Source organism: Sceloporus occidentalis, unplaced genomic scaffold, assembly GCF_023333645.1.
Source record: "Sceloporus occidentalis isolate IW3139 unplaced genomic scaffold, rSceOcc1.0.p SCAF_20, whole genome shotgun sequence".
Classification (NCBI taxonomy): Eukaryota; Metazoa; Chordata; class Lepidosauria; order Squamata; family Phrynosomatidae; genus Sceloporus; species Sceloporus occidentalis.
The window spans coordinates 13394554-13407976 of NW_028317000.1; the positions used below are offsets into that span (position 1 = coordinate 13394554).

Consider the following 13423-nt stretch of genomic DNA (forward strand, 5'->3'; position numbering starts at 1 on the left):
TTTAAACCTTCGGTCCGGGAGCAAATCCAAAATCTTCTCTGTTTTGAACATGACTAAGAAGCCTGAATTGAGGTTTCAGCTTTTGTTTGGTACATATCCTACATTTTTCTTGAATGTCCTACATTGTGTGGTCCTCCTTGTCCTCCCTTAGACATCTGGTTACCATGCTATTGGCAAGGACTGATCATGCCAGGTTCAGGAGATGGACGAGGAAGACAAGCATGCAGAAAACCCCATCATCATCATCATCATCATCATCATCATCATCATCATCATCGCCGCTTACAAGACAGAGGTCTAAGCAAACCGCACAATATAGGGCTAGAGACTAGATTGCCCTTCACAGCCAAGAATGTCAGATCCTGGTGAAGGTATCTAGTGGCAAGGAAAGGCAGGGTGGTGGTCTTCAATAGAGGTTGTTTTTGTCGTTGTGTGCCTTCAAGTCATTTCCGACTTAGGTGACCCTAAGGCAAACCTATCCTGGGGTCTCCTTGGCAGGATTTGTCCAGAGGAAGTTTGCCATGGCCTTCCCCTGAGGCTGAGAGAGTGTGACTTGCCTAAGGTCACCCAATGGGTTTCATGGCCGAGCTGTGATTCAAACCCTGGTCTCCAGAGTCGCAATCCAACACTCAAACCACTATGCCACACTGGCTCTCTGGAAGCCAAATCATTTTAGACCAAGGAAGGGCCTTTGCCAGTTCCTTCCTCTGGAATATAGCCTACAGCAGCTGGAAGTTGCTGGTGGTCTCCCATCCCAGTACTAACCAGGGCTGACTCTGCTTAGCTTTCCTGATCATCTGGGATCTGGAGCCTTTAAGGTACTTAGGACTCAAAGAGAACTAAAAGGAGGGTGAAAATGCCCCTCCGGAGCCACTAGAAGACATTGGGGCGGCAAAAATATTTGGTTTTCATTTACAGCGGCTCTCGCCAAAGTCTCCTAGGGATCTAACATGGCCTCCTAGACTCTCACAGTTGCCCACCCCTGCTTTAGATCAAGTGTGATCCAGTAGATCACTAAAATGTGACCCAGGTAGATCACTAAAACAAGGGAAATCTGATCAATGCTGATGTAACACTTAGGAAAGGATGCAAAAACTGGATGGACTTATACATTGGTTTAGAGACCTTCTGTGTATAAGGATATATTGTCCTATATTTTCCTTTGGGTTTCTCCGCTAGATCCCTGCCATAAGCATTTTAAATGACAGGAACAATATAAGGCACTGAAGCAACTGCAAGGGACAGGGTAGTACAGAGGACTCTTCACATTCACTGGGGTCAGGGGTTCAGAATCCCTGTTGAAGTGGAAAAACCATGTCCCTTTTCTTAACCAGAACGAACACCTCTCTAGGAATCTCTAGGTCCCCCACCACAAGTCGCTGGTCAACATCTACCAGAAACTGACCACAGAAGTTGACCATAGAAGTTGACCGTAGCTGGAGGACCTACAAATGGCTAGAGACGTGTTCTCTCTAGCAATCTCTCGGTCCTCCAGCACAAGTCTGTGGTCAACATCTGTTGGAGGTTGGTCACAGAAGTTGACCATAACTGGAGGATCTACAAATGCCTAGAGATGTGTTCTTTCTAGGAATCTCTCTAGGTGCTCCAGCACAGGTCTGTGGTCAACATCTGTGGGAAGTTGACCACAGCAGTTGACCGTAGCTGGAGGTCCTACAAATGTGTTCTCTCTAGGAATGTCTAGGTCCTCCAGCACAAGTCAGTGCTCAACATCTGCCAGAAGTTGACCACAGAATGGTGACCATAATTGGAGGACTTATAAATGCCTAGAGAAGTGATCTCTTTAGGAGTCTCTAGATCCTCCAGTGCAACTTTTGGCAGAAGCTGACCACAGAGTTGTGCTGGAGGACCTAGGTCAGTGATGTCCAAACTCTGGCCTTCCAGGTGTTTTGGACTTCATCTCCCAGAAGCCCCAGCCACCTTGGCCAATAGTCTGGGATTCTGGGAGCTGAAGTCCAAAACACCTGGAAGGCCAGAGTTTGGACATCACTGACCTAGGAGTTCCTAGAGAGCACATATTAATAAAATCTGTGAATAATCAAATCCACAAAGTCAAAGCCACAAATGTGGAGGGCCAACTGGAGTAACAGGTTTGACCACCATCACTCCTCCTGAGCCCCTTCACTTTCCTCCATGGAAGATTGAGCTGTATATACTTCATCATCTCCTGGCCTGGCCTGCTACCCTTGGATACATCAGAGGACCTGATCTCATTGCCAGTACTTGGATCAAGAGCCAACTATCCAGTACCTGGATTAAGAGTCAACTATCAAAAGTTGAGTCCCATCAGCTTTTCTACATGACATAGAAATCAATTTGTCTCTTCCTTCACAGGTTCGAACCAAGGTTGCCATTCATTTGGAACGGCACCAACGTTGAACTCTGAGAATCCCTGAGCTTAGAGGAAGGTTACCTTTGCCAAGAGGAGAGGCAAAGGCAGGTGGGAACTAACCTCCTTCCTCCCAAGGCATTTTTAATATTCCCCTACCCACACACACACACATACACTCATGCAAACTAACACACACACAGAGGTTTCAGAGGTGGGCCGTCCCCTGCAACAGATCCGTGGAAGGTGGCACCACGGTGCCATGCGGGGCAGGAGTAGCCTTGCGCGACGCCTTGCGCAGCAGCGGGCTGTCGGGATGGCGCTCCTGTAGATGTAGCAAGTGCCCCTCTTGGCTGTCGGCCGTGAAGCCGCAGTCCTCGCAGACGTAGAGCTTGGCCCGGCGCTCCTTGTAGGCGTAGCTCTGCTGCACACCATGGATTTTCTTCAGGTGGGACTCCAAGGAGCAGCGCTGGGTGAAGGCCTTGTCGCAAAGCTCGCATTTGTACGGACGCACACCTGGAAGGGTCAAGAGGGCAGGGAGAGAAAGGGGTGAGCTGCGGTTGGTTTGCTCCTCCGGGCAGAGAAATAAAGGCTACTATTCGTAGTACTGTAAGGCATTGGTATCTGCTGTGGTTTGGTTCCAGGACTTCCCCTGGATATCAAAATCGATGGATGCTCAAGTCCCATTAAATGCAATGGCAGAGTAAAATGCTGCCCCTTATAAAACATGGGCAAAAATCAAGGTTTGCTTTTTGGAACATATATATATTTCTGGAATATTTTAAAGCTATGCATGCTTGAATCTGTGGATAAAAAAGATATATGGATATGGAGGGCTACCTGTACAGCAAAGCCAACTGTTTCTCTAGGTACCCATCCCTGGCAAAGCTCACCTGTGTGTGTCCGGACATGGCGTTTGAGGTCAAAGGTGTCGTTGAAGCCCTTGTTGCAATATGGGCAAAGGTGGCGCTTCACCTGGCTGTGGCACTTCAAGTGACGGTTCAGCATGCGCTGGTAGGAGAAGCCCTTCTGGCAGAAAGGGCAGGAAAACTGCTCACTTGAAGTATCCCCTTGGGTCACCTGCAGAGAAGGGCAGAGGGGCACATCATTATCATGTCCAGTATTCCTAGTTATAGCCTGGCTGTGTAGTGCCAGCATGGTGTAATGGTTTAAGCATTCGACTAGGATTCTGGAGACCAGGGTTTGAATACCAGCTTGGCTACTGTAACCCACTGGGTGACCATGGGCAATGTCACACTCTCTCGGCCTGAGAGGATGACAATGGCAAACCCCCTCTGAAGAACCTTTCCAAGAAAACCCTATGATAGGTTTGCCTTAGGGTTGCCAGGAGTCCGAAATGACTTGAAGGCATGCTGCAACAACATGACACCAAAGAAGTCACTTCTAGTTGTGATTTTGGGGCAGAAATAGGGTCATGATACCATACAGCCCACTACCAGGGCAAATAAGGACCAGACCATCCATTATGGTTGGCTACCGCTAGACTAATGGCAGTCCTTCGATGTTTCAGATCAATGATGTCCTTTCCTCTCACCATTGGAAATCCAGCTTGCTAGACTTCTGGATAGGTTGAACTATAATATCCACCATCCCCAGGCAGCAGGACAGTAGGACCTGTAGTCCAACACATCTGAAAGCTGGTGTAAATTTAGAGAAGAACCTCTGGTCTTCGGTGTTTTATCATGGAGCAATACCATCATGTCGGGTCCTTACCTTGATCTTGGGCCGCAGGAAGATGGACTCAGCATCCGGCTGCGTCCCGCTTGGGACCTGGGCTGTGCAATGGGGCTGTGCAGCTGTATAAGTAGAGTTTCGTATGGTCATATCCAAAGGCATCGGATAGGAAGGGGGCTCGGCAACGGAAGGCTCCGGGTCTTTCCATAAGGCATATCCCCCCAGGGAGACTAGAGGAAGAGAAAACAAGATTATAGAATTGGAGAAGTCCCCAGAGGTCATCCAAACCCCTCCTAGATGTAAGTCATGCCCAAGAAATGGTCCTCCAGTCTCTGTCTGAAGACCTCCAGCAAAGCGAGAACCCATCACCATCCAATGCTATCGTTTTACTATGACTCTCAATATATTTCCTTTGCTACTCCAGCGACTTGAATCTAGTCCTAAAACAGAGAAAGCACATGACAGCTGGAGTGCTGGAAGAAGAATCAGAATCCAGAATTAGAATCCACCCAAACCACTTTGTAAGTCTAAGGACATCCCGTCCTACTCCGCCCCATGTATCCAGACAGGGTTTTCTACATTAAAAGGCACAAAGGCAATCCCTATAAGGAAGGCATAGTCACATAGTGGCGCATAGTTGCATTAACATTTTATTGAGCCTGCCTTTCGCAAAAACAGAGGCGTGCATAGCTCATCCTTAACACTTGAACACCAAAGCCATTAAAAAGCATCCTTAAATTAGTATCAGTAAGAGGATCAACATAGGGTTGTGGTTTGAGCATTGGACTATGGAGGCGAGGGTTCGAATCTCTATTTAAAAGGGTGGCCTTGGGCAAGTCACACTCTCTCAGCTTCAGAGGATAGCCATGGCAAGCCACATCTAAAGAAATTTTCCAGGACAACCTTATGATAGGGTTGCCCCAAGTCAAATAATGACTTGGGGACACGCAACAACAACCGCAGAGCATCAATGTGACGCTAGCCTTCATGACCAGGAGGGACGTTTCCTGGGGTCCTCTCCTCCGCACTCGGCTCCAGCTGCAAAATGGCAAGTAAACACCCGAGAACCGGTTCACCGGGATGCTACTGGAACGTGCGGCCCAGCCCTAGGAGTTAATTAAGCGTTTCCGGGGCCGGCGCCACCATTCCAGCTCCTGTCACACCTGCCTCGGGGAAGGCGGAGTGGGAGGGCACCGTGTTGCAACCACCTTCATCCCGATCCAAGGTGCATCGGCCCCATTTCCCGTTTGTTCCTGGCTCCGTTGCAAAGAGAAGGAACACCTCAGCACTTGGCGGTGGCACGCTGCTAGGGCCAGAGGTTGGGAATGCTCTTTTATGGAGGAGGAGGACTAGAGCTCCCAGAATCCCACAACAGTGAGCTTTCCACATTCGCTGGGGTTAGAAGCACAGGACTGCCGTAAAATTGGAATACATTATTAGTTTTACCCGAGATAACACAACATCTGCCCAAGCCGAAAGACCAGAGTTGCGCTGGAAGACCTAGAGATTCCTAGAGAGAATATAAGAATCAAGTCTAGAGAAGCATTTTCGCTAGCAATCTATAGGTCCTCCAATGCAACTCTATGGCCAATTTCGGGCAGAGTTGCACTGAATCAAGTCTAGAGAAGTGTTTTCTCTAGCAATCTCTAGATCCTCCAGTGCAACTCTATGGCCAATTTCAGGCAGAAGACCGAATTTGCGCTGGAGGACCTAGGGATTCTTATACAGAATATAAGAATCAAATCCGCAAAAGTCCAAGCTAAAATTTAGAGGACCTAAAAAAGGCCTAGAGAAATGTTTTCTCTAGCAATCTCTATGTCCTCCAACATTACTCTATGGTCAATTTCTGGCAGAGTTGCACTGGAGCATCTAGAGAATGCAAAAAATTTTGGACATTGTAGACGAAAAGCAAAACTGGATTAATAAAATGGCATTGATGGAACCAAGGAAGCCAAAGCCCAGCAGATACCAAGGATCCCCTGTAATTTCTTGCAGGACAACATTTTCGGAATAGATGGCAAAAGGGGGGAAGGAATGCTCTTTCTGTCCAATGACTACATGTGCGCAGCTCCAAAAAGCTGCCTTTGCACCAAAGGAGCATCCGCATCCCGCTTTGAGTCCGTCCAAAGGCGCCTGACATAAACCGGCAGTGAGCGACTTGGAGCCTGTCAAACATGTGCGCTGTTGTTTTTTCTCTTTGGCTTTTAATTAAAAAGGGAGACGAAACGCTTTGTGCCAAAGCGGTTGCAATCGGAAAGGCGAGGCGCCGTAAACGCAACCCTTCCTGAAAGTCTCCGCTTTGCCCACTCTTTTTAATTGCGGACACGTGAGGGACGGTTATGGTGACTAGTCAGCTGCCTGCGCGTTCTCAGAGGTACGCTCCATACTATGCTGTTTGGCCTGTTCCGGAGTCGAATTCAAATCCAGCTATGCTCCAAGCACCTGCCCTGTCCCCAACAAAGCAACACATAAAGTAGAAAAAGACTTGTTGTAGTCCCATAAAAACAAAATCGCCACGTTGCAATGGTCTTTCCTTCTCTCTCTTTTGATGTCACTATGCTCAGCCCTGCCCAGCAAGTGACGCCTCAAAGGGAGAGCGGAGGTGGCGCATTGGAAAATGGGTCAAGGCCAGGTGTGGAGAACATCTGCCCCTGCCCCAGATGTTGTGGGACTATGGCTCCCATCACCCCAGGCCATAGGCCATGCTGTTTGAGATAGATGAGAGACAGTCCAGTGGGATCTTTAGCTCGAGGGGGATTGCAAATCAGGGTCAGAGCACTCGCTTTGCATGCAGAAGGTCCCTATTTTAATCCTGGGAATCTGCAGCTGTGGAAAGATGATGCCAGTCGGTGCATGCTATGCTGTGGCTGGCATCTTCAGAGAATGCTGGCATGGAGGAGAGTGGGGTATATATATAGAATCATAGAACTGGAAGAGACCACAAGGGCCATTCAGTCCAACCCCCTGCCATATACTCCTCTCTACCCAGGGTCACACAAATATATACACACATGCCCCACTCTCTTCCATGCCAGCATTCTCTGGAGATGCCAATCACAGATGCTGGCGAAACGTCAGGAATACTCTTCTAGAACATGGCCACATAGTCCAAGAAGCCCACAAAAATCTTGGTGTCCGGAATCGTAGTCCGATGCTCAAACCACTATGCCACCCTACATACCCTACACAGCCACACAGACTTTGTCATCCAACTATTCCATCCTCTAATTCAGACCGGCTCTTTCTCCCAGTTTTGGGCCAAAAAGGCGGCGCTGCTGAGATTCCCCTTCAAAGCCTTTTCAGGTTGCACTTTATAGCAGAAACCTCTGCCAGGCTTCCAGCCCGATTAATTAGTTGCTAATTACAGGCTCCCAAAACGGAGCCTTGTGATGTTTGCTGAGACTGGCAGGGAGGACTACAAACCCTGCACTTGGCATTTTCCTGGCTGCGCCAAAAGCGCCATGGACCAGCTGCCTTCTTCCAAGGTGGGCAGAGGTTGGTGCCACTCGTGGGCAGGGGTCAAACCGAACTTGTATTCATCGTGATGCCCACACTTTGGTCCTCCAGATGTTTTGGACCTCAGCTCCCAGAATTCCTGACCCTTGGCCAGGTGTCTGGGGCTGCTGGGAGTTGAAGTCCAAAAACCTAGAGGACCAAAATTTGGGAATCGATGCTTTAGAGATACGATGAATAGATGGAGTTATAGACGAAGGCACCCAGTCCATGGTGCTTTGGAGCAGTCAGGGCATCCAAATGTTTTGGTCCTCCAGGCATTTTGGACTGCAGCTCCCAGAATTCTTGACCACTGACAAAGCCAGCTGGGGCTTCTGGGCGCTGAAGTCCAAAACGCCTGGAGGACCAAAGTTTGGGAATCAGTGCTTTAGAGATATGTATGATGAATAGATGGTTATAGAAGAAGGCACCCAGTCAATGGTGCTTTGGAACGGCCAGGACATCCAGGTGTTTTGGTCCTCCAGGTGTTTTGGACTGCAGCTCCCAGAATTCCTCACCACTGGCCAGGTGTCTAGGGCTGCTGGGAGTTGAAGTCCAAAACGCCTGGAGGACCAAAGTTTGGGAATCAATGCAGGCATAAGATCAGCTTTCCTCATTGTGGTTGCCCTCCAGATGAGATGGACTACAACTCCTATCAGCCAGATCTGATATCCACCATGATGTGGGGCTGGCAACTGGAACTTCTAAATGGATCTTCCATGCTCAATGGTAGTCTACCTCTGAGCTTGGATCGATGGCCCCACTATAACTTTACTTTAGAGAGATCTTGTAGCACCTTTGAGACTCACTGAAAGAAAGAAGTTGGCCGCATGAGCTTTCCTAGACTAAAGTCTACTTCCTCAGATGCAGATAGTCTTCCTTCCATTGAGTCTCAAAGGCGCTACTAGATCTCTCTACATACTGATTCTACAGACTAACATGGCTATAGCTTTGCATTTTCTTCACTTTTAAGAATGATTCAATCTTGGATGCTCCTTCCCTAAACAGATACATTTCAGGGATGTTTGAAATGGATCCCTCCATAGGTTTGAGAGGAGGTTAGATTGGATGGCCTTTGGGGGACCCTTGCAGTGCTGCAGCTCGACAAATCTGTGCTTCATCTCTTGCCTTGGAGACCTTGCATCAGGGCTCTTCCTATGTTTGCAAAGAGAACAAGAATAATCCAGGCATAGTGGATTGTGAATGGCATAGTGTTCCTGAGAGTAGTGGTTCGAGCGCTAGACTATGACTCTGGAGACCAGGGTTCGAATCCCGGCTCGGCCATGAAACCCATTGGGGGACCTTGGCCGAGTCACACTCTCTCAGCCTCAGGGGAAGGCAATGGCGAACCTCCTCTGAACCAACCTTGCCAAGAAAACCCCAAGATAGAGTCACCTTAGGGTTGCCATAAGTCAACAATGACTTGAAGGCACACAACACAAGATAGATCCTAAACACACTGCAGAAACAATCCAGTCTGAGACCGCTTTCGGCTCAAGGAGCGTTAGGGAACAAGGGGAGTTGAAGTTTATTGTGGCCCCAAGACAGAGGCGGCTCAATGTCTCCTGAAAGCCACAGTTCCCAGAATCCCCTAGCACTGTCCCAAACTGGATGGTTTCTGCAGTGCGTTTCGGACCGCAGACCCAAGAGCATCCGAAAGCATTATTAAAATGGTTATTAAAAAGACACTGGATCTCTTTGCTGAGTCTGCGCCAGAAGAATCTATAAAGAATCCCCTTTGCTTGGTGGATCTCAAGGGATCAAGTGGGCCTGATCCTCCTTGCACCAATGCAAACGCTGGTTTTCCATTTGCGCCTGGGGCTTCCCAATGAACCAAGCAGACAGTTGAACCATTACTGCTCCTAAAGGGAAAGAAGGAAGGAAGGAAGGAAGGAATTAAGGAAGGAAGGGGGGGTGATGGGGGTTTTGCATAACTACACTTCCCAGCATCCTCTGGGAAAAGAAAAATCAATACAACTTGCAAGTTAGGTCAAAGTAAGGAAAAGCTAGAGGGCTGCTTTGCTTCCAATCTCAGACCCCCTAAACTAGATCTCCCTCCAAGTCAATGAAGATGGAAGACCCCCAGGAATCCCATTCAGATGAGACACACTCTCAACCCATAAACCATCGAGGCAATACTTTTCTTCCCCCATAAAAAAACACTACTTTTGCTAAACCCAACTATTTTTGGCTTTGCATTTCCATCCATAATGGGTCAAACCATGGGGGCTCGCTCTATCTATCTATCCATCCATCCATCCATCCATCCATCCATCCATATTTATTAGGTATGAACCTCTATGGTTCTTTGCAGGATGTATGCCACTGGCAGGTTTTTGTTTTATTTTTTAGTCTTTATTTTTATTGAACCTACAGCGTTTTATAAATAAATAAATAATATCCTATTATTATTATTATTATTATTATTATTATTATTATTAGGCTTGATGGAAGAAACAAAGGGCCCCATAAAGGTCTCCCTGTTTTGGGGGGGTTTAATAAAATAATAATAATTAATAATAATTAATAAAATAATATTAAATATTATATAATTGTTTAAATATTTTATATCACTATTAAATAATTATATAAATAATAATAATAATAACAATACCTCCTTATTGCAAAAAAAAACTTGCCCCCAAAAAAAGGTTTCTTGGCCTCCAAAAAAAATCAGAAATGACTTGAAAACATACATTAATTAATTAATAATAAAATAATAATAAAATAAAAATAAAATTATTATTAACTTAATAATATTTAATATATCTATTTTAAATAATATCTATTTAAAATAGATATATTAAATTTTATATAACAATAATAATTATAATAATAATACATCTTTACTGGGGGGGGGAAAACCTGCCCAAGAAATAGGTTTTTTGGCCTCCAAAAAAATCAGAAACGACTTGAAAACACACAACATTAACTAATAATTATTAAAAATCATATAATAATTATTTAAATATTTTATATAGATATTGAATAATTACATAAATATTAAATAATAATAACAACAACAACAACAATAATAACAACAACTCTTCACTGGAGGAAAAAAACTGGCCCAAGAAATAGGTTTCTTGGCCTCCCAAAAAATCAGATCCGACTTGAAAACAACAACAACCACTTTAAAGGTTAAACTAAATCCAATGTACTTCTTCTTCTCCTGCTCTTAAGACTCACCTGGGACATAGATCTCTCCTCTTTCTTCATCGGGGAGTTCGCTCCAGTTCCTTTTCCCGTTGGAAACGCAGGCTTTCTTTACCAAAAAAGCTCGGGGCATCTTTGACAAAACTCCTATAATTATTATTAATAATATTAATAATAATAATAATATTAGTATTAATAAAAGCAATTAAAACAAGCCTTTTTCCTGCCCTTTAAAAAGCCCCGAGGGTCCTCTGAAGCTCCTCTTTTCTTCCCAAACCCAAAAAGTCGGGTTTAAAATCGAGTTTGGAGCAAGGCAGAAAAGAGCCTGGCTCTTAAGGATGGAACGCTGAGGCTCCGAAGGTTCCAAGGACGGAACGTTGGAGACAATCGAACGTTCCAAAGGCGACCAAAGCCTTCAAAAGGCGAGTCTCACACCTGGATCCAGGGAAGAGCCCAGTTTGTCCAGGTTTCTTTCCCTCTTTCCTTTGGGTCGATCCTGGCTTGTTCCGAAGCGAGCTGAGACTAGCCCTAAGCCTAGACTAAGAGGCTCACCTTCTTCTGAGATCAGATGCTTCTGGGGGGTGTGGAGGGGAGGGCGCATGCGTTGGGAAATAACGGTGTCCTTACCTTTTTGGGTTGGCCTGCCTCCTGCCAAACCGGTTTGGAAAGGGGGAAGGAGAAAGAAGAAAAGGAGGAGGAGGAGGAGGAGGAGGAGGAGGAGGAGGAGGAGGAGGAGAGGTGGATCTGAGAGTTTAAGGCTAGGGAGGGACAAGGCTGAAGGTCCCCTTTGGGTGGTTTCCTTGAAGGGACCCCCAAGGGCCATCCAGTCCAACCCCATCCTGCCATGCAGGAACTCCCCATCGATGTTAAGTCCTGCCCTTTGGGATCTCAGCCGAGGACAAGACCAAAAGGGGGTTCTAGTTCTCCAACTACAGATGCAGAGCCAACACTTCTGATTCAAAGATATAGCCCTGTTAATCGGTGGACTCAGTAGGGAGAGATCGTGGAGTGCCTTTGAGGCTCATCGAAAGAAGCTTTAAGAGACTTGTAAGCTTTAATAGAGCTTTTCATAGACGAAATGCATCTGAGGAAGTAGGCTTAAGTCTAGGAAGGCTTTCTTTCAAAGATGGAGCCATGTTAGTCCTTAGCGTCAGTATGTAGAGAGATCTAGAAGCACCTTTGGGACTCGCCGAAAGAAAGAATTTGGCAACATGTGCTTTCCTAGAGTTCCAACTACTTCCTCAGATGCTTTTGGTAGACTGAAGTCTCCGAAAGCGCCTGCTGCACATACATTTCTTTCTTTCACTGAGCCTCAGCATTGACAACGCATTGCGATACATGAGAGCTTGGTCCATTGGTTTGTGCAACATCTCTTGGCATTGCAGACCTCTTTTTCGGTTGCATGGCCTTCTTGCTTCCCCGCCCCAGAAAAAGAGGAACTTGGGAAGGATTTGGGAAGGATTTGGGAAGGTGGGGCAGGCATACCTCCATTCATCCTTCTTCCCCCACCCTCCTCTTTCCTTTCTTCACCTGGGAGGAGAGGCTTAGTAAACACTTAGCAAACCCAAAGCTGGAGGGAACAATAGGGCCAAGAGGGGGAGAAAGCAGAGAGAAAGAAGGCCAGAGCCCTTAGTGAGACCTTTTTAAAGGATGGATCAAAAGGCTCTGGCAAAAATAAGGCAAACATCGAGATATATATATATATATATATATATATATATATATTCCCAAAAGCAAACCTTGATTTTCCCATTGTCTTTAATGGGACTTGAGCATTCAGCTTTTTGGGGGGATGCAGAGGGGTTTTTGGAACTCCGGCAGATGCTCTCTCTCTCTCTCTCTCTCTCTATATATATATATATTTAAAGGAAAGGTAAAGATATAAATAATTATAAAGATATAAATTGTTATAAAGGGGGACTATTGTCCTGCTTGGAAATATTTTTTGAAATAATAATAATAAATATTATACATTGGAGTAAAAAAAAAACAGACTAAATAAATAAATAAATAAATAAAAACACAGAATATTGGGGTAAAAAATACAGAATAAAAAAACCAGAATTAAAAAAATACAAAATAAAATAAAATAAACCAAGCAATGAATTCTATACTATTTCCCCCAATGTATATTATTTATTCTATCTATTATCTTTCTGGAAGAGTAAGTATTCCCAGAGAAGCCAGCACAGTTTGGCATTTCTAGGTCACCCAGCCAGCATGGCTCTTGGGCATTTTGGCCAAGCGATTCTGGAAGTTAAGCATTGTTTTTCTTGGGTGGCCTCAAGTTGTTTCTGAATTACGGTGACCCTAAGGCATCGTGGTTCCAGTCTTGGGCTACCACTCTGGAGACCAGGGTTCGAATCCCAGCTCAGCCATGAAACCCGCTGGGTGACGTCGAAGGCTTTCATGGCCAACATCCATAGGTTTTTGTGGGTGTTTTGGGCAATGTGGCCATGTTCCAGAAGAGTATATTCCTGATGTTTCGCTGGTATCTGTGGCTTTGGCATCTTCAGAGAATGCTGGCATGAAATGAAGTGGGATATATATATATATATACACACACACACACACACACACTGGGTGACCCTGGGCAGGATAGGTTTGCCTTAGTCACCCTAAGAAAGCACACGACTACAGCAAGAGATTACTCTTTGTTGGCCAGGGCCTCTCCGTTTGGTAACTTTGGACAAGCCAAAAGCAAACCCTGATTTTGCCATTTTATATAAGGGT

The 13423-nt window shown here is 45.8% G+C and overlaps 1 protein-coding gene across 1 annotated transcript; it reads right to left on the minus strand.

The window, feature by feature from the left end:
• Positions 1 to 2159: 2159 nt before the first annotated feature.
• On the minus strand, positions 2160 to 10823 carry OVOL1 (ovo like transcriptional repressor 1). Its single transcript, XM_089483572.1, has 4 exons — positions 10724 to 10823; positions 4082 to 4272; positions 3241 to 3427; positions 2160 to 2863 (listed from the first exon to the last, which is right to left on the minus strand). Exons 1-4 carry the CDS (start codon positions 10821 to 10823, stop codon positions 2556 to 2558), a joined length of 786 nt encoding a protein of 261 aa, XP_089339698.1. The 3' UTR covers positions 2160 to 2555.
• Between the last annotated feature and the right edge of the window lie 2600 nt (positions 10824 to 13423).

Excerpts from the sequence above, each read along its gene's own strand:
- OVOL1 (XM_089483572.1), bottom strand. The coding sequence starts at position 10,823 with ATGCCCCGAGCTTTTTTGGTAAAGAAAGCCTGCGTTTCCAACGGGAAA. Across the intron at positions 4,273-10,723 it reads AGGAGAGATCTATGTCCCAG|TCTCCCTGGGGGGATATGCC; the intron begins GTGAGTCTTAAG and ends CTCTTCCTCTAG. Across the intron at positions 2,864-3,240 it reads CCATGTCCGGACACACACAG|GTGTGCGTCCGTACAAATGC; the intron begins GTGAGCTTTGCC and ends TGACCCTTCCAG.